Genomic DNA, 27,448 nt, shown 5'->3' with positions numbered 1-27,448 from the left:
CTTTCACTAATCCAAAAATTCATGGACTGCTTTGAAATTTAATTATTTGGAACTGGTTATATGTTACCCTGACCTCAAGTAACATTTGTGTTTGACTTTTTTCTGGGACCCAGGGGATGTGGATGCCAGATGAGAGCACCTCCTCTCCCAGCTCTTCCCGCAGTGACAAAGCCTGCCAGGTGCTGGTGACTTGGCTCCTCAGAGGAGTTCTCACTGTGGATGACTGGCAGGATCCCAAAGTAACAGACTGGCATGCGGCGCTTTTCCCGCGCTCCCGTCCTCCCTTCATCCCTCTTTCGGCAAAAGCCCCGCCCTTGCCCAGAGACCCCCCCCGCGGGGGCGGGGCTGCTGGGGCGCACGGCCTCTACGCGGTGACGTCACAATCCCGACGCTGTGGAACCAGCCCCTAGCAACCCGCCTGCTTACGGTCACCCGGCGGCTGCACCCCCACCGGCTGGTGGTTTTCACTCGTGCCCTGCCCTGGGCGGGTGCGGCCTGGGGGAAGGGCCAAGGGGAACCTGGGTGTCCCCACGACGGCTGCAAGAGGACTAAGCATGGATGGCAGCCAGAGAGGTAAAGGGCAGCCTCGGGTCGGGACTGCGCAGGTCCAGGCCGCACCCCGGGCGCTCTGGGTCCCCCGACTTAGGCGCGTATTGTCCCGAGCCCAGAGGCTCACAGCTCCGCTTCCTGGATGTGCTTTTGTCGCCTTTGACACCAGGGCCTGCCATTCCTGAACTGAAGGTGGTGCAGCCCCAGGAGCTCTGAGACAGAAATCCTCATGGGCCCCCAAATCAAGCTTCCCCTCTGCTCTGTTCGTTCTTGGAAGTAGAGGTTAAATACCCATGCCTTAGAGCTCCTGACCATTAATGCATAATGACATATGCATTAATGTACAGTACATAATGTTCTGGGACATTCTGAGTACACAGTACCTATGAAATCTCCCATTCAGTCACTGACTTGTGTCCCCCCAAACTACTGACTAACTCAGAGCTCCTCTAATATGAATAGGAATCTCCTAGGAGTCATGTTAAAATGTAGATTATAGTTCATCAAGTCCCATGGGTGGAGGGGGACAGAGGAGGGGAAGCTGTGATGTTGTATTTCTAAAAAGCTACCAGGAGATGCAGATGTTGCTGGTCCGGGAATACAGTTTTAGTAGCAAAAGACTAATCCATAATCACAACACACACCTGACCTTGACTGGATATTCCGAGTTAAGCAGACATCATGGCGGAATGGTTGGAGCCCAGCCATAACCATAAGTCTTTACAAATCCGCCCAATTCAATTTGCATCTTCTCACTTTCTAAGCAAGTCATATTCTTTCCTCAAGCTAATGAGGCAACTTTCATATACTCTCTCCTTCTCAGTTCAGTGTTCTTATCTATTTAAAGGAATACCTTTCAATTATGCTGCTGGCTAATTCCTGACTTTGAATGTGAATATATCTTTATTATGTAATCATTGATCAAAATAAGAACTATGCTGAATGTAGAAGGTGTTGATTCGCAAATTGGATATTCTGGCACTATAATAATAACCCAAGTTTTAGAAAAGGCAAACCAAAATGCTTTTATGGTCTTCAGAAATTTTACAACATAAAGTTAAACCTTTGCTGTGTAGCAAGAACTATCTCATTCCCTACTTATCTCATTCAATGCATGAAAAAAAAAACTTGTTAGGTAGGTATTACCTTATTTCACAGTGACTAAAATAAAACAAATGACTTGATAAGGTCACAGTTAAGAAGCAGAACAAGCTTTGAATCCAAGTCAGGAATATAAAACCTTAGAACCAGTGCTTTTACTTAACAATAGCATGATAGAGGTGGGGGCAAGGGAAAAGTATGTTTATATCTCCATATATTTTCCATATAACAGACAGTAAGCTTTTAATATTTGCTATTTAATTATTTTAAAACTAGGTTCATTTCAAACATGTAAAAAGATTTATGACTTAATTAGCTTCATTCTTAGGATGTTACATAATATGAAATACTATCAAACATTTGTAATTGATTTTGCATTTTTAAAGTAGATATAATATTCAACAAATATTGTAATTCTTGTACACCATAGATTATTACTTATAAGCAATCGTAAATTTAACCAAAGCTTTAATGCTTAATTTTAGTTGAAAATAAATTTCTTAGATTTCATTAGATTACTTTTAGTTATTTCAGAGCATAATAAATTAATACTCCTAAAGAAAAATTATCTTTTGACATTTTCATACAGTAAATCACATTACAGACATCCTTTTGTAGGGTAAACCTTCTGAATGGTGGTATAGATGCCTGAAAAACAGTAGCTCTAATTTATGATCTTTGCTATTAACTAAGTAAATAATCTTCAGCCATTCACTTTATTTGAAAGTTTAGTTATTTGTAAAATGTGGCAGGTGGTGGTGGGGTGGACTAGATAATCTGAAAGTGTTGTTTCCCACTTCTTTGAGAAAAAGGGAAGAAAAGATTGAGAATATCAAACTGCTACCTACTCTGTCATCAGTGACCTTTGGGGAAGGAAGAAGAGACAAGCTAATAGTATAGATAACAAAGTGGCTTTAAAAAAATAAAAGAAAGCTTTTTTTTTTTAAGAGGTGGGGGCAAGGGAAAAGGAGATATATATATATATATATATATATATATATATATATATATATATATATGTTTTTTTTAATATGTTGGTCCTACAGAGATACTTACCAATGATTGACAGATTCCCAAACCTCCAGTATTCCTGGGAAACCCTGCTACATGAAACACCATCTTTTCAGTGGAGTTCCTTCCAGCTATCTGATAAAATTTAATTGTATAGGAAATCAAACTGCTGTCCCAGGCAGAAGAATTTCGTTATCCTGACAATAAGTTCAATTTCATGGACAGGTTTTTAGTCCTAATATATTTAGAAGATGGTGTTCTTTTTTCCTGCATTTGGTTTGAAAGTACTTTTCCATGCCCTTTGAATCATTCTGGGTCCATTTAAGGTATAGATACCACATAATGAATGAAAGAAAGAAAGTTTAAAGAATTGTTAAACTATCAAAAAGGTGTAACTCTAAGATGTAAGAAAACTATGTAGGCTGAGGGACAGTACTCAAGGAAGGTCAGATTTGCAAGGGTACTTCCTTCCAAAGACTGGGGGTTCCGTTTCATTGGAGAAGTTGAATCTGTGCACATGCCCAGCGCTCTGATGCTGAGGAGTTCCTTCAGAGGTCTCACTCTTTGGGAAACAGACTTTGTTGACTTGTTTAACCAAGTCACTAAACAAACAGGAAGACAACAAGGAAAACAAGCCCAGGAGAGGATCCCATATCTAGAGTTGCTACAGTGTTACCTAAAATGTTCACTTAACAATTTAAAAAAACAAAAAAAAAAACACTACTCACATAAAGAAACAGGATAATATGACACATGTACAGGCAGCAAAGCTTGTGAGAGGTCCCAGATGAATTGTCAAATTTTTCCTTTCAATTCTGATAATTTTAAAATGACATTTACCTGTAAAAATATTAGAAACCAATGAGTGTATGCCTTGGTGTACGTTGGAAGGTAAATGGATAACATGTCCTCAAAGTACATCTAAGTTCCATTCTTTAGCATTTTGTGCTAAAGAGATGCCAAATTGGTACCCGGGAGCGAATTGTAACTACCTTGTTCACAGCTACCATCCATAGGTAAAAGTGGGTGGAGAGGGCATTTATTCCATCCCAGGCAGTATCTCTAGGTACCAGCTTTCCTTTTGTTCCAACCTCTCTGAATATAACTTTTTCCCCCTTTTCTGTGACTTAGAGTAAAACGTGCATACATTTGAATGGAATTTGGAGATAATAAATTACATAGAGCTGAAGTATCCTCTCAGTCTGTTTCAGATGCGATACAGTATTTTAGAGAATGGCTCAAGTAGTGAGCAATTTATATTGTTATAGTGTAGCCTGTTGTGGTAGTTCATGCCTGTAATCCCAGCAGTTTGGGAGGCTGAGGCGGGAAGATAACAAATTCAAAGCCAGCCTCAGCAATTTAACAAGACCCTAATCATATGGTGCAAGATGCCCACCCACAGTACCGGAATTGGATTACATCCTACACTAGACATAGCAAGCCCAGTGAAAAAAAGCATCTTTTCTAATAGTTCTAGTAAAAGTCCCTGGACATGGGTCACGTATTCATTGCTGATTCGTCAACACAGCTAATCGGTTTGGGGTTCCATATTCAACCCTGACCAATAGAATCAGCTTTGTTTGAACCAGCTGGGCTAAGATTAGAGGAAAAACAGGTTCCCCAAAGGGAAGTGGAGGTGATTCTCAGGTAAAGAGGTGTTGAATTCTGGACAGGCAGAAAGTGGAGCATTCTTTTTCCTCTGGAGAAAAAAGGTTTAGCTTTCAGGCCTCCTTCTTTCCTGGTAGATATTATGTTAATTTCATGACTGTCTTTATTACCAATTCAGATGGTATCACCTCAACTGCTACTGTTCTAAATAAGTTAATTTTTTTTCTTTTTGTCTTTTGGCCTGTGATGTAGAAGGAACTTTTTGGAATGTTCTATTGTTTTTCTATTTGTCTGTCCTAGTAAGTGTTCCTCTCTGGATCTGGATTTCAGTTCTTCTGCCTCAGTAATTCTTTCATCATCCTTATTTCTTCTAGAATTTGTATGTGTCCTCCCCATTTCTTTATAGCTTTTAATGCCCATATGATAGCAAGCTAACCATGTTACCTTCCTAAAACGTCTCTGTGTTGGGAAGTCTGTAGTTATATTTTGCATGTTAATTACATTTGACCCTGTAACTCAGCTTTTTTTATTTTGAACATTACTGTTAAAAGTGTAATCACTTTTTGGAGAAAGAAATTACTTTGTGATAAAGCCTATATATAATTTTTCAATGTCCCACGTATACCTAAAGATCAGACTCTGCCTTTAAAGGAGATACCAGGTTTTCCATTGCTAGAATTGCTTTTTTTTTTTTTTGAGAGAGAGAGAGAGAGAGAATTTTTTAATATTTATTTTTTAGTTTTCGGTGGACACAACATCTTTATTTTATTTTTATGTGGTGTTGAGGATCAAACCCAGTGCCCCGCGCATGTCAGGAGAGCATGCTACCGCTTGAGCCACATCCCCAGCCCTAGAATTGCTTTTAAATATAGGATGGTACAGTGGCACGTGCCTGTAGTCCCAGCTCCTCAGGAGGCTAAGGCAGAGCAGATTGCTTGAGTTGTTCTAGACTAGCCTGGGCAACACAATAAATACCCATTTGGAACAACAACAAAAAACCCTGATAATTACAGTGTGTTTATATAGAATTCAAGCAAGTAAGTGGGTTGGACATAGATGAACCTTAAAATATCTTTTAGTTATCAAGTTCTGATTCTGATTTTTATGTATACTTATTTTAGACATATTAATGTATTATTTTATTTCTAATTTACTCAGATGCTTTGTCAAGAGGATTACTCTTAAAATTATTTTTAAGTACAGATAGCTGTGATTAATTAAAATAGTTAATACACTTCTGTCATATATACCTAACTATAATTAATTAATTAATTTAAAAAATAGTTAATACAGATGTATAAACTCAAAATCTTAGCTGTATTGTTTGAAAACAATTAAAAAGCTAATGAGGTCAGTGGTGTACAAAATAAAATCAGTATAGATCAAGTAACAATTGATGTTTTTTATCATTTTCCCAAAAGAAACCAAAATCTCAAACTTTGAAAATAGCTTATTCTCTTAAAAGAGAAAATTTTTAATCTATGACTGTAGAAATTTTCCTCTGTGATGTATTATTGATGGTTAGTAATATAATTGAATAAAATTTTAAATGACTTTAAAGATACATTTATTATTTTAAAAATATTCAGTATTGTTTTTATGAAAGTTGCATTTCACTGATCCTAATTCATGTTTTTCTGTTAAAAGTCAGAGCAACCTCTGTCCTTCCCAGATATGGTCCACCACCATACCTATTTAAAGGTCACTTGAGCACCAAAAGTAACGGTAAGTGAGGTCCTCAAATGGGTAGCTTTGCTAAATGACTGTTTCCTGTATTTACAAAGTATATGACTTGGTGAGACAATTACTACATTTAATGGGTATTTGGACTTCAATACTACTAATTATAATTAAATGCTATAGGAATTCTTCAGAGAATTTAGGGTTTCTGACTTCAGACTATTAACGTGCCCTATATGCGGACTTGGCTGCCTCCCACTTACTGCCACAGCTAGCCCTGTCTGCTTCTGCCTGCAGACTATCCTGGTTAAACAGGATGAGTATCATAGTCAAGACATAAGCTCTGAAAAGGAAAAGCTGTGCAGAGAAAAGGAGCATTTGTCCTTAGCAAATGTTTGTGGCTCTTTTTCCAACTGGATTTCTAGGTCCTGTGATGTTTGTATATTTTAAAGCCTTCAAAGTAAATTTTTAATATCAACTTAAAAATATATTTTTATAATTGTATTTCAAAAGTTGTAAGCTTGGGATTTTAGGCAAAATAATTGAAGCCCTTTTTTATTTCATTATTACATGAAAAATCTTTGATACTGTTATATCTAAATGTGAAGGAAAGATCACATTTTCAATTACTTCACTTATTTCTTTATTTATTTAAGTACTGAGGATTGAACCCAGGACACTCCTAACACTGAGCTACATCCCTAACCCTTTTAATGTTTTAGCAGAATCTTGCAAAGTTGATGAAGCTGGACTCAAATTTTCAATCCTCCTGCTTCAGCCTCCCGAATATTTCTTTGTATTAGAGTATATATATAAAGACATGGAGAGATTGCACACTAGAATTATAAGCTTTGAAAAATAAGTTTTAAATAAAAATTTGACACTAGATTTAAAATATATATATACATAGAAAAGCAGAACAAAGGATAATATGTAAAGTTTGTTAACTTTTTTTTAAGAACGTAGACCTGGTATAGGTATAGTCATTTAAGTGTGATGTGCCTTGGCTCACATCCAAACATTGCATTTTTTAGTCAACAGTTGACCTAAGATCTAACTCACATACTTGTGCCTGTTTCGACTTCTATTAAATAGTGATAATAATGATTATATAAGTGTTTGTAAAAAGCTTAGATCAATGCATGGCAATGGTGCACAACCAAGAAATGTTTGCCATATAACCTCACAGTCACTGTACATGCTTGTACAACACATAGCATTTCCCTAAAGAATTGATTTCAAAGGTTAGCAGCATATGTCTGGTTGGGGGAGGAGACTAGGTTCAGTGTACAAAAGTCATTTATGTTTCCATCTTTACATGGTGTTTTAGCTGTTGAATGTTTTTCAACCATATGCATGTATTCTCAAAAACTTTTTAATATTTAAAAAGGTTATGCCTATATTTATACTATATTTTTGTATGTAAACTCTTTTAACAGGTTCTGAATTTTCCTTTAAACAGTTTAGATGAGGGTAAAGCAATTTAATGTCATGGAGTTTTTAATGTGATCGTACTCTCTTAAGTTAGACCTGATATTTTAAAAAGACTGCAGTAAAGAGATTCGTAAATCATATTTTCAGGTGTAAATAGACTTTGACTCTCAGAATGGAATCTTTAGGTTTGGTGTTTGGAATTTAATTTCCCAAACTCCATGGATTGTTCTTTTTTTTTTTTTTTTTTTGGTACTGGGCATTGAATCAGGGGTGCTGAACCCCACCGAACCACATACTCAGCCCTTTTTTGTATTTTATTTGAGACAGGGTCTCACCCAGTTGCTTATGGCCTCACCAACTTGCTGAGGCTGGCTTTGAACTTGTGATCCTCCTGCCTCAGCTTCCCCAGCCACTAGGATTATAGGCATGTGCCACCACACCCTGAAGATTGCTCAGTTATTAACATGGTACATAGTCAAGCAAGTGGCTAAGGATTTTTAGTTAAAAGATTGAAAGATATCGGGGTTGGGGTTGTAGAGCACTTGACTAGCACATGTGAGGCCCTGGGTTCGATCCTCAGCACCACATAAAAATAAATAAATAAAATAAAGATATTGTGTTCAACTATAAAGAACAAAAAGAAAGATTAAGCAATATCAAAAAGAAATAATTTTGTAAATATAGTTATAGATTATATTCTAGAATCTCTTCCCCCAACTCTCATACCTGAAAAACTTACTCTTGGAAACGTTTGGACCCAAGTGGTCCATAACCAATAAGTGTTACTGATACTATGATGGGCTGGGGTTGTGGCCCAGTGGTAGAGCGTTTGCCTAGCACGTGTGAGGCCCTGGGTTCAATCCTCAGCACCACGTATAAATAAATGAATAAAATAAAGGTCCATCAATGTCTAAAACAATTTTTAAAAAATGTTACCAGAATGAGATAAAGGTCTGAGGTCAATTGAATTTCAGAATGTTTTATAAGAATGAGCTTAATAATCAGTAATTTGTTTATCTTGTGATGATTATTATATTGATTTTAAATATATAATGATTAAATATGTTTTAATTTTTAGCCTTTTGCACTGACTCCTCTTCTCTCAGATTAAGTACTCTCCAGCTGGTCAAGAATCACATGGCTGTTCACTATAATAAAATCCTTTCAGCCAAAGGTAAAAATGTACAAATGTGAACTTTCTTTGCCCAATTTTAACCCCCAACTTCATTTCTCATCATTATATATCTGTAGTAGAAATTAATACATTATTTATAATACAATTGGTGTTATATACTGAGATATAGTATTCACTATATAGGTGGCAAATTCAGAATGTCAGTTTTGGTAATTATATTTGAAATCTATCTAATGCCTAGGTTATTTCATTTTATCTTTTATCCATAATATTATTATATTAATATTATTTTGTTATTAGATGTTGCTGTCAATAGAAGTTTATAATCTGGTTTTTTTTGTTTCTTTGTTTTAATCTACTAAGGAAGGTTGTACAAAGAAGATGCTAATGACTGTTTTTCTTTTGGACTCTTTTTGTTGCCAGCTTTCATAAGAGATAAATTGTATCTAATAAAATTCATTAATTATAAGGATACATTTAAATATTTTGAAAAATATATAATTTGAATTACCATTTCCACAATTACAGTATAAAATGGGAATAATTCAATATAGCTTGCAGGCTATATCCTTCTACTACCTATTTTTATACGGCTCATGAACTAAAAATGATGTTTTTATTTTTTAATGGTTGCACAAAATAATAACAGTATTTTGTGGTATGTGAAAATAATATGAAATTCAGATTTAATTGTCCATAAATATAGTTGTGTTAATTCTTACGCATATTGTCTATGGCAACTTTCGTACTAAAAGGCAGAGTTGACTGGTTATAACAGACTGTATCTCCCTGCAAGATTGAAAGCATTAACTCTTTGCCCTTTGCAGAAAAGGTTTGCTGATTTCTAATGGGGAACATTTCTATCACCCCAAAAAGTTCCCCAAGGGGCTGTGGCTGTGGCTTAGCAGTAGCACACTTGCCTAGCATATGTGAGACACTGGGTTCGATTCTCAGCACCACATAAAAATAAATAAAGGTATTGTGTCCAATTACAACTAAAAAAATATTTTAAAAAAAAGAATGAAAAGAATGAAGCTGTTACAATCATTCACATAGAGTCTGAACATGTTTCTATTTCACTTGGGTAAATTTATTTATGAGGAGAAAAACTGTGATGTCGTATGATATGTGTATATTTAACATTTTTAAGAAACTGCCAGATTCTTTTTCCAGAGTAATTATACCATTTTTCATTTCCATTACTTGTACATTATCACCAACATTTGGTCTTGACAGTCCTTTCTGAGCAATTCTGGTGGATATGTGGTAGTATCTCTTCATAGTTTTAGTTTGCAAAATTTCCCTGATACCTAATGATTTTGACAACTTTTCTTATTCTTATTTGCCATCTTTTTATCTTCTTTGGTGAAATGATATGTTTAAACTTTTGCCCATTTTAAAAAATAAGTTTTTTGTCTGAGATTTAATTTGTTAAACGTAGGTTCTAAATCAAATACATGTTTAACAATGTTTTTTTCCTAGTCTGTGACTTGTCTTTTAATTTTCTTTCTTGTTTTCTTTCCAAGCCTGAGGATCAAACTCAGGGCCTCACACATGCTAGGCAGGCACTAGTCCTCATTTTTTTTTTTTTTTATTCTGGAATAATTTTAGAGTTACAGGAAAATTCAAAAATAATATAGCCAATTGCCATATGCTCTTCCCCCAGCTTCCCCCAATGTTAAAATCTTAAAAATCAGGAAATTAATATTGATAATATACTATTAACTGCAGACCTTTTTACATTTCCCAGTTTTGTTTTTGTTTTTGTTTTTGTATTTTACTGTGTAAGCTTTTTAATTTTCCTATTTAAAGGACTGAAGTTTTGGGCTGGGGATATAGCTCAGTTGGTAGAGTTCCTGCCTTGCATGCACAAAGCCCCAGCACCACAATAAATAAATAAATAAATAAATAAATAAATAAGAACAAAAGTTTTAAAATATTTATTCTTATTTTATGATTATACTTTTAAATGGTTAAAAAATCAAATAATGTTTTGTGGCATTAAAGTCATGTGTGATTAAATTCAGTTTTCAGATTTTTTTTAATAGTTTGTTTTTAATATCTTGCTTAGACACATCTGCCTAAGCTTAGATTACTAAGGTTTCCTAAATTTGTTTTCTTCTAGAAGTTTTATGTTTAGCTCTTCCACTTAAATTCATAGTCCATTTTGAGTTAGTTTTTTTATATGGGGATATAAAGGTCATTCTTTTGCCTCTTCATATCCATTTGTTGAAAAGGTTATCCTTTCTATATTGAATCCTAAATACTTTTTGAAAGTCACTTAACCATATATGTGGGTCTATTTCTGGACTTCATCTTTGGATCTTTTAATCTATATGACCAACTTTATGGTTGTACAACACTGCCTTTTTTACCATTGAATTACAGTAAATCTTGGAATCAGGTAGTATAAATCCTCTATTTTTACATTTTTTTTTAAGCTTATTTTAGGACTGCCATTTTAAGTATGTTTACTTATACAATGATACAGGTATGTTATTAGGTCAGCAATGCTCTGAACATTTCTTTTTCAGTCTTTTTTTTGAATAGTTTATATTGCTATGTTTTTAAGTTGACTAATATTTCTTTGGCAGTATCTAATTATCTGTTAATCCCAACTGGTATATTTTTAATAAAAGACATTTTATTTTTCATCTCTAGAAATAGAATAAAAATCAAAACAAGGAACTGCAAGTGTGGGGATTTTTTTGTGATTTCCACAGTTGATATTTGTTGCCATTTATCAATATTAAGAATATCATTAATCAATGAATTTTTGTTTTTCAGCTGCAGTAGACTGCTCAATTCCAATAAGTGTGACTACCAGCATCAAATGTAAGTAATTTTTTGACATATTGCCTCTTAAAAAGATTGTGATAAAATATACGCAGCTTAAAATTTGACATCATAACCATTTTTAAGTGTTCAGGTCAGTTAGTATATTTATATTTTGATAGAACTAATACCATCATTTATCTCCAGAACTCTTCATCTTGCAAAACTGAAATTCTTATACCCATTAAATAATAACTCGACCTCGTAAAGGCCCTGGAAACCACCATTCCCTTTTCTGTCACTATGAATTGTTCTTTACTGTCTACTTTGTAACTCTATGAATTGCACTATTCTAATTTTCTCAAATAAGTAGTATCCTGCAGCATTTATTTTTTTTTTGCAATTTCACTTAGCATAATATTCCCAAGATTCATTCATGTTGCAGTGTGTCAGAATCTCCTTTTTTTTTTTTAAAGGCTGCATAAAATTCCATTGTTAGCAGGTACTACATTTTATTTATGTCTTCATCGGTTGATGAACACTCAAGTTGCTTCCACCTTTCAGCTGCTGTGAATAATGCTGTTGTGAACAGGCTATGAACATTATGAATAGTGCTTCTATGAACAAGAGAAACAAACATCTCTTTGAGATCCTGCTTTCAAATATTTGAGGGAATATCCCCTCCCCAACAAGAAGTAGAATTGTTAGATCACGTAGTAATTCCATTTTTGATTTTTTTGAAGAACTAACCTCCTGTTTTCTATAACTGCTGCATCATTTTACAGTCCACCAATTTTGCACAGGAGTTGCAATCTCTCCATATCCTCCCCAACATTAGTTTTTCTGTTGTTTGATAGTAGCCATTTTAGAGGGTGTTGACATATTGCCTTTGAGAAAGCCTTTCTAACTTTTAAAAATTTACCCGTAAATAAAAGAAATCTATATTGTATTTCTAAGTTTAGGAATTGGGAATTAAGCCCATATTTTGCCACTAAATTACTATATGACTTTGGATGAATTATTTAACTTCTTTGGATTTTATTTTTCCTACATATACGTTTGGATGGTACTGAAAGGTTTGCCAAAGTTCTAGAATTATATTATTCTCATTGCCCATGGCTTGTTAAGATTACTAGATGATTTGTTATAAATACTATAACTTTGTGACACTTTTCTCCAGATAAATTTTGGCTATGATTTATATCCTAATAGCCTAAGTGATAAACATGATAGTGATATATACTTTAAAAGTCATTGATTTTTATGTGGTGCTGAGGATTGAACCCAGGGCCTAGTGCATGGTAGGTGAGCGTTCTACCGTTGAGCCACAACCCCAGCCCTATAGAAATCTTTACTAAGGAAATAATCAAACAAAAAAATGAAATTCATATTTAAAGATCTGAAGGTTGACATTTGAGGCCTTTGTTTGAAGTCAAGTTGGAAAATGTGTACTAAAAATAAACAGAGGCTAGGGCGTAGCTCAGTGGTGGAGTGCTTGCCTAGTATGTGCTAGGCTTATATCTATATTCTTTTGTAAGTTTGATCCCCAGAAAAGTAGATCATAGATACATCACAGCCTGTGATTATCTTACTAGTAATCACAGAAAAACTAAAGCATTATAAATTTTAAGCTTAGTATTTTCCTAAGTTAATTATTTAATTTTTGTATAGTTTGAGAGAGGATTTCTATGTTACAAAATACTAGCCCAAAGTGGCCCGTTCTCAATGGTAAATGAATGAATAAGGCATAGATAAGAATGAGAACTAAGATTAGAAAATGCCCTTTGAGTGCAATTTAGCAAAGATTACAAACAGTAGAACTGGTTAGATCCATCTTTTCTTGTGTATCTTCTTAGGAATAGGTAGGACTTAAGGTGAGCTACTAGACACCAGCTGTCATTCATTGAACACAGTTTCTTGTCAGGATTTTATGCTTGGCACTTTATTTATTTATTTATTTATTTCACCTTGGTGTGGTGCTGGGAATGAAACCCAGGGCTTTACTCTTGCTAGGCAAGTGCTCTGCCACTGAGCCACTTCCTCAACCCCGAAGTTTGTTTTCATCCCTTCCGTTCCTTTTGTGTTTGCAACAGACCCTAGTGGTGTAGACACTCATATCGGAAGGAATCTTGGAAGTCAAATAGTTTTTATAGGAGGGAAAAAGTCATTTTAGACAAGAATAGAGACCTTTATGTACACATTTAAAAAAATTTTTTTTAGTTGTAGATGGACACAATACCTTTATTTTATTTATTTATGTGGTGCTGAGGATCGAACCTAGTGCCCCATGCATGCAAGGCAAGCATGCTACCACTGAGCCACAGTCCCAGTCCTTAAATATATATTTTTAAAGATCAATTTGGCCACAGCACACAAGTTATGGGCAAGTCATTTTGCCTTGAACCTTACTTTTTTTATAAAATAAAAGGTAATGAGATCATCTTTAAGGACTCTTCCAGATTTTTTTTTGATGATTTTCTTTTAATTCTTTTAGTTGTAGTGTGACATAATACTTTATTGTATTTTTTCTTTTTTTATTAGCTACACATGACAGTACAGTGATCTTGACAATTCATACATTTGAATCAAATGGGGTATAATTTTCATTTTTCTGATTGTACAGGTTGCAGAATCACATTGGTCATATTGTCACCTATGTACATACAGCAATCATAATGTCTATTTTATTCTGCTGCCCTTCCTGTCCCCCCTTCCCCTCCCCTCCCATCCCTTCTCTCTACCCAATCTAATGTGACACACTTTTTTTTTCTCCTCACAACATCATACATGTATTCTGTATAACGATGAGGGTCTTCTTCCATCTTCCATGCAACTCCCCTTCTCCCTCCTTTTCCCTCCCACCTCTCTTCCCTATTTAGTGGTAATCTTCTTCTCATTCTCTTCCTCCCTATCCCATTTTAAGTCACCCCCTTATATTCTTCCAGATTTTTAATTTTCTAGTTTTTCTTCTGCATCATATTAGTAACTTTTTTATAGCACACACACACAGACACACACACACACAAAAAAAAACCCTGATTTAATATTTACAAGCTTTGAAAATCTAAATCATTTGAATTAAAATAGTTTTACCCAGTTTTCAGTGGAGCAGAGAAGTCTTTAACTATGTGTCAAATCTAATTGGAAAGCTTTGCTCAATTTTCATTCTGGTATTAATTTACTGAGTAATAGTTTTATAAAAAAAGATTATCTTTTTTAAGTTGTGTAATAAAAAACCTGAAAGCATATGTATAGTTGAAATCTTAACTATACATATAAATTACCTTAGTTTGTTTTTTAAGCTTACAGAAATTTTTGCAAAGAAATTCTGATTCAGAATGATTTTCAACTTGAAATTATTTTGTTTACTAATTTGGATTTCTAAATCCATAAAAAGAATGTTAGATTTTTAATTTTATATGAAAATGTATTATCTTACCAATAGTCAGCCTTCTATTTAATTTGGAAATTTGACTAGCTTAATCATTACACCAGTTTTTCTTTATACAGTGATATAGCAATTCAATGCCTGACTTAAAGCACACCAGAAAGTGTAAATCTGTTTTCTCTTTGCTTTTTTAAATGAATAGCAGTTAAGAGAAATAGAAATCAGTTGCCTTCTGATTGAAAATGTTTTTAAAATGTAATGGCTTTTTGAACTTGTTTGTTTTGAGGTCAGGTCTCCCTGTGTTGCCCAGGCTGGCCTTGATCTGGGCTCAAGCAGATCTTCTGCCTCAGCCTCCAGAGTACCTGGGACTGTAGGCATGTGCTACCACACCTGGCTATAACATCATAAATAATTTAACATTTTAATAGCATATGATGCTATTGACAATATATCATTTGGGAAGAAGTCTGGACTAATTGAAACTCTGTATCTGGCAGTTACATAGTCACAAACAACATGTGGAATCTTCATATCTCTATGAATATCTACTAAGGAATTACTTTCTTATACCCTTAGGCTTGCTCACATCAAGTTTGTGCTCATTAGTTAATCCTTTTAGAATTTCCATAAATTTACATATTGGTCAATATTTCTCTTCATTCAAAAAACTATATGGATTTTATTTATATAGCATAAATATTTTTCGCAAGAAAAATGTATCATTTTTTTTATTTAGTGTAACAAGTCCAAAAATTAAATTTTCTATCTTGTTGCATATTTTTAAAGGTTTGTTTTTCACCTTAGATGCAGACCAACAACGAAGAGAGAAACTCAAAAAAGAATTAGCACAATATGAAAAAGAGTTTAAATTAACTAAAGCTGCATTGCAGACCAATTCTAAAAATAATTCCAAGTCATTTTTTAACACCATATCAAAGGTAAGATTATATTTTTACTTTTTAAAAATTTTTTTATTTGTTTTAATTAGTTATACATGACAGTAGAATGCATTTATGCACTTTGATATATTATTCATAGATGGGATATAATTTCTCAGTTTTCTGAATGTACATGTTGCACTCAGAAAAATGAGAAATTATTTTTCATTTTCAATTCAATCATATTGGTCATGTAGTCACATATATACATACAATAACAATGTCTGTTTCATTCTTCTGTCTTTCCTATCCCCACCTCTCCTCCCCTCCACTCCCATCACTTCCCTCTACCTAATCTAAGGAATGCTATTCTTCCCTAGTGCCCCCCACCTTGTTGTGAATTAGCATCTGCATTTTAGAGAAAACATTCAGGCTTTGGTTTTGTGGGATTGGCTTATTTTGTGTAGCATGGTATTCTCCAACTCCAACCATTTACTGGCAAATGCCATAATTTCACTCTTCTTTAAAGCTGAGTAATATTCCATTGAGTATATATACCACATTTTCACATAATTTTACTTTTTAAGGTGAAACCTGACTTTGTGATAGCATTCTGCTGTAGGTAGGATCAGCAAACTTTCACTATCGAGAACTAGATGTTTCATATTTTCCGTGTCTTGGGCCACACAGTCTCTGTTACAACTACTCTGCCACTGGGAAGAGTCCATAGACAATACATAAATGAATTGGCTTAATGGTGTTTCACTAAAATTTTACTAACAAAAAAGATGGTAGGTGAGCCACAACCCCAACCCCCATTGATTAACTCACTTAATTAAACCAACCCTGTGTTCCTAGAATAAGTTTGGGACAACCTTACCACCAATTAGCTAGTATATTTTAAGAATTATATCTGTGTTGATGAGATTGGTATATACTGTTTTTCCCACTGGGCTCTCCATAAGAGTTTATGTAAGATGGATACTATTTCTTGCCTGTTTGAAAAAGTGAAGCTATCTAGTCCTAGAGTTGTCCTTGAGGGATGGTTGTTAGTTTCAGATTTAATGTATATCATAGATGAAGAACTATTTTATTTCTTTGGATGTGTGTGTGTGTGTGTGTGTGTGTGAGAGAGAGAGAGAGAGAGAGAAAAGGAATGTACTTGTTTCATTTAAATTTATAGACATTGCCCAACTACTCAGAAGACTGCAACAAGAGGATCACTTGAGCGCAGGAGTTAAGAGGCAATCTGTGCTACAGAGAGATTCTTTCTTTCTTTCTTTCTTTTTTAGTTTTAGGTGGACACAAAATCTTTTATTTTTTACATTTATGTGGTGCTGAGGATCAAACTCAGTGCCTCATGCATGCTAGGTGAGCACAATACCACTGAGCCACAACCCCAGCCCCTCCTCTTTCTTTTTTAAATAAGGTTTTTTTACTAGAAAAGTATTGCTCAATAATTAGATTTTGGAGACAATGTTTTTTAAAAAAATTATCCTTAGAGGGGTGTGTGTGTGTGTGTGTGTGTATGCTTAAAACAGGTGTATCGTCTCATTGGGTGTTTGATTTTTTTTTTTAATTGATCAATTGTGAAATTTAGAGATGTATGTGATTCATTGAGCAGAAGTTTCCAAAGAGACCATAGGCATTCATAATCTTGTTATACCTTATATCAGAACTATAATTGCAATTTATGTTATTAGTTGATGGCTTTTCTGTATAAACTGTCAAAAACTACTAGTTCATGAATTTATAAATGTACCCAAATATTTTAATTTCTGCAGGTTTTGTTTTCAGAGTGTAAGAGAATAAAGGAATTGCTGAAATGCAAAAAAAAAAAAAAAAAAAAGATGGTAGGTCAGAGTTAGAGTGCCAGCTATAGTTTGCTGACCTTGGCTATAAAGTTTTTTGTGATTCCCTTTAAACTCTAATTTAAAAAGTCCTCTCTTATTCCTAGTTTACTAAGAGGTCCCTCCCCCCCCCCCCCCGCTTTCTCATGAATGGATGTTAATTTTTTCTAATGTTTTTTTTGCATCTCTTGAAATGATTTTTCTCTTAATCTGCTATGTAGTGAATTACAACACTTTCTCATGTTAAACTAACTTTGTATCCCAAGTATAAACAGAACTTGTTCATGATCATGACCCTTTTGTACATTGCTGGATTCAGTTGCTAATATTTTGTTTACGATTTTGGCATCTGTTATTGACATGGGCCTTTCATTTTTCTTTTTTTTGTTGTTGTTGTTGTTCCTCTGTCTGGTCTATGCTATCCTATAAAATAAACTGAGCACTCTTCCGTCTTTCTCTGTATGCTAGACTAGCTTATATAAATTTGAAATTACTCATTCTTTGAATTTGGTAGAACTCAAAATTTACATTTTTAATTTTAAAAATTTCAGCATCTACAAAAATAGAATAGGTAATGAACCCACATGTTCCGTCACCCACATGCTACAATACAACAACCAGCTTGTGGCCAGTCTTCCATTATCTGTGTTCCTGCTTACTGCCTCCTTCTCAGGTTATTTTGATGTCAATTCCAGATACTATATAATTCTACCCATAAACATTTCAGTATATATCTAAAAGGTAGACTTTTTAAAACCATAACTATAATACCATCCTTATATTTTAAAATTAATAAGAATCGTTTAATATCAAATATTAAGTATTGCGATTTTCCCCATGGGCTCATAAACATTTTTGTTAGAAGTAGTGTAAAATTTCAATTAATTGACAAGTTTTTTTAAATTCATAGCTTTCTCTCCCCACTATATTTTATCCTTGTATAATTTATATATTAGGGAGGAAACTGGGTTATTTGTCTTGGCTTATGATTTTTTTGTGGACCATTAGATAAGGCAAATTTAGGTTGTGGTCTTGTGTGGGGATAGCATATGACTTCAAGTTCTCAAATGTCAGTGGTTCCTTTCCACTTACTGCCAGGATTCAAGATAGGTCAGTTTCCTTGTTAGTCACTTCACTGGGGCACAGCCACTGAGAGTATCCCAGACATGCACACATGGGCTGGGTCCCTGGGCATTGTTTTCTACTGCTAGCACCCATGATGTGGTAAAATATTGCCTGTCTGGCAAAAAAAAAAAAAATAATAATAATAATTATATATATATATATATAGAGAGAGAGAGAGAGAGAGAGAGAGAGAGAGAGGGAGTAAGTACTTGGTAAGCATGTACCAACTACTATATTTATTTTCCAGCTCTTTTCATTGCAGATGCAGATGTGATTTATCAGTAAGCAGAGAGAAAGATTAAGGGTATGTGTGACATACTAATGAGTCTGGATTTTTGCCCCTTGATTAATATGGGGAAGCTATAGAGCAGTTGTGAGGCTACATCCTCATTATACACATTGTACACTTCATAAAGATAACACTGGCTACAGTGAAGGGTGGGCTAATTATGAGACAGTTGTAGTAAGCTGAGAAGGAAAGTTAAGACCTAATCTTAAAGCAGTTAGACAGCACAAGGAATACATTTAAGAGATATCAGAAAGGAGAATCCCCTGACCTTGGTGACGTATTCAGTGCTGTGAAGGGCAGGAGGCAAGAGTTAAAGAGATTCCCAGGTTGTTGACTTGGGCACCTAGGGGAATGGCAGTATGTCATTATTGCAGTGGTGACAGCAGGATGAAGTGTGTGCAGGCTTCTTCAGGGGTGGGGATACCATAAGGTACCAGTTCACTTCTTGGGACATGTCTGACTTGAGGTGCCTTTGGTGCATCCTAATATATTCAGTAGATAGCTGAATAGATGCATCTGTGTTAGGAAAGAGATGGGGGCTGAAAATAGATTTGGGAGTCATCAGGGGAGCAGTGAATATGATGATAACCCCCCACCAAGATTATTTTCTAGATAAAGGACCAGAAATAGAGCACTTCCTTGAGAATAAATCTGCTCTATGTTCTGTAATATAATTTGCCATCTGGGAATCTGTTCATCAATGTTTGACTCACCAAGTAGCTTTTCATTTTTAGTGAATGTATTTTTTAACTGAAAATTAAGATATTTCTATGCTCCAACATTTTGAATATAAATTAGTAATTATATTTCAAGATAAGAATGGGGTTTATTGAAAACAAAAATTATATATTTCAATATGTCTATGTATTTTTATGTATCTATTGTGTTTATAAAATGTAAAGAAAATATATCACTTATATATTACATTTTTATTGTCTGTAAATGTTTTCTATTTGTTTTTTTCTTTAGCTCCTATAAACCTATACCTTGTTTGCCTCCATAAAAGTTTATTTGTTCTTTATATGTTTTATTGACTTCATTTAGAACTCACAGTAATTTGCTTACATTTTTGATAAGCCTTGAAGATAAATATTCTAGACACATTCGAATCATTTTAAATTATTAGTTTGAGCCATATATTTTGACAATTTGATGGATTTTTTATTAACAGACACAACCTATATTCTCTGAAAAAACTGTTATAATTAAAAAGAAAATACTCACTGGGCTTTGTGGATCACACCTCTCTAATCCCTGCGACTCAGGAGGCTGAGGCAGTAGCATGGCAAGTTTGAGGCTAACCACAGCAGTATAGTGAGACCCTGTCTCAGAATTTAAAAAAGGGCTAGGATGTAGCTCAGTGGTAGAGTGCCCCTGTATTCTATCCCCACTACCACAAAAAGAAAAATGAAAAAGGAGGAAGGAGGGAGAAAGGAAGTGAGAGGAAGGAAGGAAACACTAGCTTTGGCCTCTGGATGTCAGGGCTGTTTACACACATGAGATCTTTTCTTCTAATTGCCATACTCCTGGGCTACTTTTCTTCTCACACTGACCCACATGCAGTCACTTTCAGGACCATTCTAAGCCCTTCCAGACTTCCACACAGACTCATGCACTACTTAGCCAGGGATCCAATTCTACTCACACTAGTGTGGCACGTACTTTGTGCTAGTAAGACTAATTGAACGTCATGTGGGTATGTTCTCTATTTCTGATAAATATATGAGACATTTTTAAAGCAGTATAAAAATGCTTTCAGTATAATTTGAGAAAAAAGTTATATATTTTTTCCTAAATGAAGTATGTAACAGTGGGAAGCAAGAGGAATTCATTTCTTTTATTAAAACATAATTTAAACTTTTTTGCAAAGCAGCCTTAGATTTTCAGATAATTTGTATCCATCCTATTCTGAACTTGAATTTATTCAACTGTTTAAAAATCTGACAGTTGGAAAACCTTTCTATATTATTTCTTCTGACACTTATCCCTGAAAAAGATTTAGTACTCTGTTGTTCTATAATTATAAAAGCGGGTAGGTGTTCTTGATATGCAAATGTGATGAGTACATAAACTGTTTAATGATTATTACTTTACATAAATTCTGAGTCATAAGAACAGTTTACAGCAGATTACATCAGACTATAAGGGTGACATAACAGTGAGTGATCAGATTACCACCAGACTTTTGGGTCTATTGACATATAATTGGTGAATTCTTCTCTGTTTTCAGAACTTTACGATGATCTGCTATTCAATATGTGGTGAATTTACTAGTATATTACATATTGCTGTGCGAATATCTATGTAAGCTTCTGATTATTATAACGAAAAGAAACAGTTATAACCTCAAAGAGCAGATTAATACAGTTGATTTTATGCTGTGTTCTTGTTTCCAAGGAAGGAAAAAGTAGGAAACAAGGTAGAGATTGTGAGATATGAAAATTCAGAAAAGTTTGTGCTTTCAGTCACTTCTGAAGCAATTTTTTCCAGCCCATATCAAACAGAAAAAGTATATTTCTATTTCTTTTTCTTTGCAGTGTGGAAAATAAACCCAAGGCCTTGCATTTGGTAGGCAGATACTCTATCACTGAACCATGTCCCCAATCCTGTATTTCTATCTTGAAAAGACTCTCTTTGGTAATTCATTTTTAGTAAAAATCCACTACTGATAAGAATTTCTTACAATAATTAATGCCTTATTCATTTCTGTTTGCTCTGACCTTACCTTATTCTATATAAATAATTCCTATGATATTTAATTAATAGCCCTGTAGCATTTTTTTCAGATTGTACTTAGAATTTTCTTTCCAAGAGCCAAACTCTTTGAGTATATATGCTGTAATGTGATCCTAGTTTGGGAACACTTTTTAAAACTTTTTAATGCTCTGGTGATTCAAACTTGAATGCCACAATACTTACTTATTTTGGAAAGGAAAAAGGTGACATGACCTATTTTAGAAAGTAGTCATAATATCCAGTTATCTGCAGTTTCTTTACTTAGAAACTGTTAGCTGACCTGTTCATTACTAGAAAAGAAATTTAAATCAGGTTAAGATTCCTTGTGCTGTAAAAAAAAATCTAAAATTATATAATTTTCAAATAAATTTTAGAAACAGATGATACATGGTAAAGAGCTTAGGTTTGGCCTTGGTTTGAATCTGTGAGACCCTGAACCTCAGTTTCTTCATTTATAAATAAAGAGGGGATAGGGATTTAGCTCAGGGGTAGAGTTCTTGCCTCATGTGTACAAGGCTCTGGGTTTAATCCAAAAAAAAAAAAAAAAAGGCTGGGGGGGGTATAAATTTACCACTGTTCAAAAGTTGATGTGCAGAATAAATGAGTTATACATGTAAATTAATAAGGAATCCCCAACTATGTGAATTTCTAATGCAATTGACGACTCAATCAAATGTTCTTAGCCCTCAGGGGAACCACAAGACCAGAATGTGTTAATAGAAGAAATGAATGGATCTCCATCCTTTGAGCAGTCACTCGTACCTTCTTCAGAGGGACTACACCTAAGTCTACCTAAGTCTGATAAAAGCCTCATGAATGGTGTTGAGAACTCCAGGTCCTCCCCGTCCTGCATAGATTATGTAGCTTCCAGTCCCAGGAAGCCATGCTCTGGAAACATGTATGGCAGAAGGCCCAGGAGCACATTCCCAAATTCCCATCGCTTTCAGTTAGTTATTTCAAAGGCACCCAGTAGGGATCTTTTGGATAAACATTCTGAACTCTTTTCTAACAAACAATTGCCATTCACTCCACGCACTTTAAAAACAGAAGCAAAATCTTTCCTGTCACAGTATCGATATTATACACCTGCCAAAAGAAAAAAGAATTTTACAGAACAGCGAATGGAAGCTGAAACCCAGACTGAATTAAGCAGGTATGGCACGTCTGAAAATAAATTAATTAAGCCATATTCTTTTCTATCCATTGTGTACCTTATGTGCCAGACTGAAGGTCTGGTGAGACCATTTTGATTGTAATGAAATTAATGTGACTCTTCCCTATTTTTTCTTTTTTTTAATATTTTTTTAATTGTAGATGGACAGAACACTTTTATTTATTTATTTATTTATTATTTTTGTTTGTTTGTTTCTTTATTTATTTATTTTTGGTGGTACTGGGGATTAAACCCAGAGCTTTGAGCATGAGAGGCAAGCACTCTACCAATTGAGGTATATCCCCAACCCGCATTTATTTATTTTTATGTGGTGCTGAGGATCAAACCCAGGGCCTCACATGTGCCAGGCAGGTGCTCTACCACTGAGCTACAACCCCAGCCCTGACTCTTCTATATCTCATTAGATCTATCAGAGGAATTGTTTTTAAAAAAAAGAAAGAAAGCTGTTAATCTTGTCGAGTTCTTTATAAATATGAATGTTACAAAATTTAATTTATTATTCAAACAGTTCTAGAACTTTTGTATGCTTTTAATTATACTTTCAGAAAATCCTTAAAGTATGTCATCAGACAGCATTTGTGTAAATATGCATATTGATTCCTGTTAAAAGAGGCAAAACAATGGCTAGGAGAGGATGTAAAAGCAACCCTTCATGCAGCTATCCCTGTGCAGATACTCAATCTTATGCAGCAACAACAGCCCAGGATAATTTAGGCAATTGGTATAATGTCTGGAAATTAAGTATGATTTGCCTCAGTAATGGTTTTACATACAGTAATGCCTGATAAATATTCATTAAAAATTTGCCAAATGATTAAAGAAACAAATTTTATAATATTACATAAACAGTTTGATACTAGTATTTAGTTGTTTTAGAAAATAAAAAGCTGACTAGTACTCTTTCATATAGATATTTATTCAGTTATCTATTTATCATATACATAGGAGGTGCAGTAATATCAGATGATCTACATATATTAAATAAAAATTAAGAAATTGAATCTCTGATAGAACTTGCCAAGCAGGGGAGAACTGAGGAAAACAAGTGTATTGTGTCCTTTTATGATTATGTTTATGAATGTTATATGGATAATAGTCCCCTTGTGATTGTTCTGTATATTTGGCTGAAATCTAGCTACTATTCAAAAAAGTAGTGGAGTTTGGGGGTGCACATGTACTCCAAGCCCTATATCTATTTTCTGATTATATAATTAGAAATTACACATTTTATAAGAGTAGGTAAATGGATCTCGTTCTCTTATGTTTATTTTTTTTATAGACAGAAAAGCCTTTTATAGTGCTTATACTTTAAAAGAATAATAATCATTTCTTTTTAAATATTACAGCTTTAATTCTGATTTTGATATAATTGAGACTAAGAACTTGACAGATTCAAAAGTCAACACAAAGCAGGTAATAAATATAAGATCTTTTTTGCGTTGCCACATTTGAATTGCAGATGCTTTAATCTCTCAATATATAACTATTTGGAATATGACGAATAGTCTCTTGGTGGCACTTGTTGTATAAAATATAGCCAAAAAGTAAAAGGTGTGCCTATTTACAGTCCCCTCTGAATGGCCAGATTGGTCCTGCCGAATCAAGGAAAACATTTGTTATTAGCATACGATGGTTGGTTGTCTGACTGCATAGACAGACGGATGAATAAAATCACTGAAGTATTGTTTTAAAAAATGCAGACTTGGACTACAAAAGTTATAGTGCTTTTACTTTTACTGGATATTTCAGTTCATTTTCCTTGAAATTTGCTGTATTTTATTTCTACTTTCATAATGCACCTTTGGAGCAAATTATTTATTCTTTTTATTACATTCCCAGGCATCTAATTACATGACGTATAGCACCAAAGAAGAAACGACCCCTTTACTTTTACAAGGGAATGACTTAAGGTGGCACACTGTTAAAGATGGTACTCTGCAGCCTTCTTCACAAAGGTAACCATTTACAGGAAAATTATTTTTGCTGTCTTCATCTAATTATTTTTCTGTATAACAGACATGTAGTATTTACAACATAAGTACTATAGTTATATGCTTTAATCTCTTATAAGATTAAGTAGCAGAAGTAGTTTCACTAAAGAAGTTTTACAAAGTTAGGTGCTAAATAAAGGTTTTAATGAACTGATTTTGTTTGTGTATTAATAAAGGAATAAAGGACACTAGTATATTATTTGTTATCTGTATTCATATAAAAAAGGATTTTCCCCAAGACAGTTTCCTGACAACTGGTGTTAACCAATTTACATGGCATCAGTAAGACTGAAGAACCTGACCATTTGAGGAGTCATAATTGATGATTTTGAATAGCCCTATATGCTACTGCTTCATCTGTCCCTGCTATGTGGAGGCACTCTTAAGGAAATACTGATCATGTTTAGTAATTGCGGAAAACTAAACCTAAACAAAAATTATAGGAAGCAGGTGTAGGGAACCTTTGGTAACCAGTTTCAGTTATCAACTGCATTTCCAGTGTCCAAGATTGGATATGAAATGAAGTGGGTAGAATAAAGGAAAGAGTGAAGATTTTAAAAGGCAAGAATGAGTGATATGGGGTTGGGGTTGTGGCTCTGCATTGGAGCACTTGCCTAGCACATGCAAGGCCCTGGGTTTGATCCTCAGTACCACATAAAAATAGATAGAATAGAGGTATTGTGTCCAGCTACAACTAAATAAATAAATATTTTTCTTAAAAAAATGAGTGATATGTACCAGAGCAGAAAGAAAGTACACGCCATCCCCTCAGGGCCCCGCTTCTCAAACTCAGGTGTTTGCTAGGAAGATCTCACCTGCTGAGGCCACAGGGGGGGGTTCACTGTTAACCTCTCTGTCCTTGAAATTCCTAGTGCTTCAGCACACATAACTTAATATTTATAAGGTGCTCTTGAGCTAGTCTGAATTGAATATAAAGAATGATTGAAACAAAGAAATATGTATCTTTTCTAATAGTTTTTATATAAAAGAAGTAATATAGTTTATATATAAAAGAAGTAAAGTATTATAATTGAGTATGCCTGAATTTTAGGACCTTGAAATTAATTAATGATAATATAACTGAATAATGACAGTTTATTATGACTAGCTTAATAAAAATTTCCATAGGAAAATGTTTTCAGCATTACTTATCGTTAACCTTAATCAAATTGTCATTGTATAAGGGAATTGCCATAGTGTAGTTTTTAAAAGGATATTGAATTTATAACGAGATTGTCAGTTTAAAAATCTGTGTATACCACTAGCTAACATTAACTTTGGCAAGTTACTTAGCCTTTTTGGTCCTTGGTGAATTTGTTAGTACATGGGGAAAATAATCCCTAAACAACTAGGTTTTTTTTTAGGAAAGATTAAATTAAATCATGGATACGAAAATGCTTTAAAAATTCCAGAACATAGGAATACTTATTGTATGCCCACCAAAATGTTTTGCTAAAATATTTTAACTTTTTCTTTCTAGGACAGCGTGTCAGTATACCATGAAACTTCCTTCAGAAAATAAAACCTACTCCAAGTAAGATATTTTTAACCTCTTCATTTTGCTTAGTTGGAATCAAGAATTAAGAATCACAAACTGCCCGCTCCTCCCCATCCTATGGTGCATGCCTGTAATCTAAGCTACTTTGGAAGCTGAGGCAGGAGGATTAAAAGTTTTGAGGCCACCTGGGTAATTTAGCAAGATCCTGTCTCAAAATTTTTCAAAGGGTTTTGGGAATGTAACTCAATAGAAGAATGCTCTTGGGTTCTGTCTTTGGTTCCAAAAAAGAAATTAAGAATCACAGAAGCCATTATAAAATAAATCAGGATTGAACACTAATCTCTCTTACCACCTGTTTTAGATCACCATTCTTATAATACCAGCTAAATTTAAGAAAATCACTAGAATTTCTGAAATAACTTTCATTTCATTATCTCCAGTAGAAAGTTTTCCTTGGGGCTGGGGTTGTGGCTCAGTGGTGGAGCACTCACCTTGCACATGCGGGGCCCTGTGTTCGATCCTCAACACCACATAAAAATAAAGAAATAAAATGAAGGTTTTGTGTCCAACTAATAAAATATTTTTTTAAAAAAAGAAAATTTTCCTTAAGTTAATAATAGCTACCATATTTTTTTAAATAAGTGGTACTTATAATTATTGTTTATTTTGTAAATTAAAATAATAAGAGTTTTCAAGAAATACATATTTTTAGTAGTTCAGGATGCTATTTTCTTTTAAGAGAGAGAGAGAGAGAATTTTAATATTTATTTTTTAGTTTTCGGCGTACACAACATCTTTGTATGTGGTGCTGAGGATCGAACCCGGGCCGCACACATGCCAGACGAGCGCACTACCGCTTGAGCCACATCCCCAGCCCTTCAGGATGCTATTCATAGAGATTTCTAACTACATCAGTTCTTTGCAGATATTATAATTGTAGTTTTTAATGTTGTTAAGTTACATTTTTAAAGGAAAATAATCTATTTATTCCAAAACTTGGCTGCTTTTAAGCAAGTAAAACCCTGTGATTCAGTTTTAAAATGAGCCTGGTACTGTGGAATGTGCTAGTAATCCCAAATTAAGGAGGCTGAGGCAGGAGAATCTCTTGAGCCTAGGACTTTGAGACCAGACTGGACAACATAGACCTCATCAAAAAAAAAAAAGTTCTCCCAGAGAGCTTCTTAAACTCATGAATGAATTCAGAACAGTAGCAGTATATAAAATTA

At 34.3% G+C, this 27,448-nt stretch overlaps 1 protein-coding gene across 5 annotated transcripts in view; it reads left to right on the top strand.

Moving 5' to 3' along the window:
- Positions 1–390: 390 nt before the first annotated feature.
- Positions 391–27,448, top strand: part of Spata7 (spermatogenesis associated 7) — a 33,258-nt gene continuing 6,200 nt past the window's right edge. Inside the window, exons 1-9 of one of the 5 annotated variants that reach the window (XM_046440710.2) lie at positions 391–573; positions 5,917–5,994; positions 8,490–8,557; positions 11,306–11,353; positions 15,486–15,619; positions 22,243–22,712; positions 24,080–24,146; positions 24,573–24,688; positions 26,205–26,258. In XM_046440710.2, the coding sequence (XP_046296666.1) occupies positions 8,521–8,557; positions 11,306–11,353; positions 15,486–15,619; positions 22,243–22,712; positions 24,080–24,146; positions 24,573–24,688; positions 26,205–26,258 (926 nt within the window). In that variant the 5' untranslated portion in view covers positions 391–573; positions 5,917–5,994; positions 8,490–8,520. Of the gene's footprint in view, positions 574–5,916; positions 5,995–8,461; positions 8,558–11,305; positions 11,354–15,467; positions 15,620–22,242; positions 22,713–24,079; positions 24,147–24,572; positions 24,689–26,204; positions 26,259–27,448 lie in introns of all 5 variants that reach the window. The other 4 variants (XM_058577778.1, XM_046440709.2, XM_058577779.1 and 1 more) reach the window with 4 other exon arrangements.

Source organism: Marmota monax, unplaced genomic scaffold, assembly GCF_021218885.2.
Source record: "Marmota monax isolate L192 unplaced genomic scaffold, Marmota_monax_Labrador192_F-V1.1 WCK01_AAM20220418_F8-fsc00017, whole genome shotgun sequence".
NCBI lineage: Eukaryota > Metazoa > Chordata > Mammalia > Rodentia > Sciuridae > Marmota > Marmota monax.
This window is presented reverse-complemented; position numbering and strand designations above follow the sequence as displayed.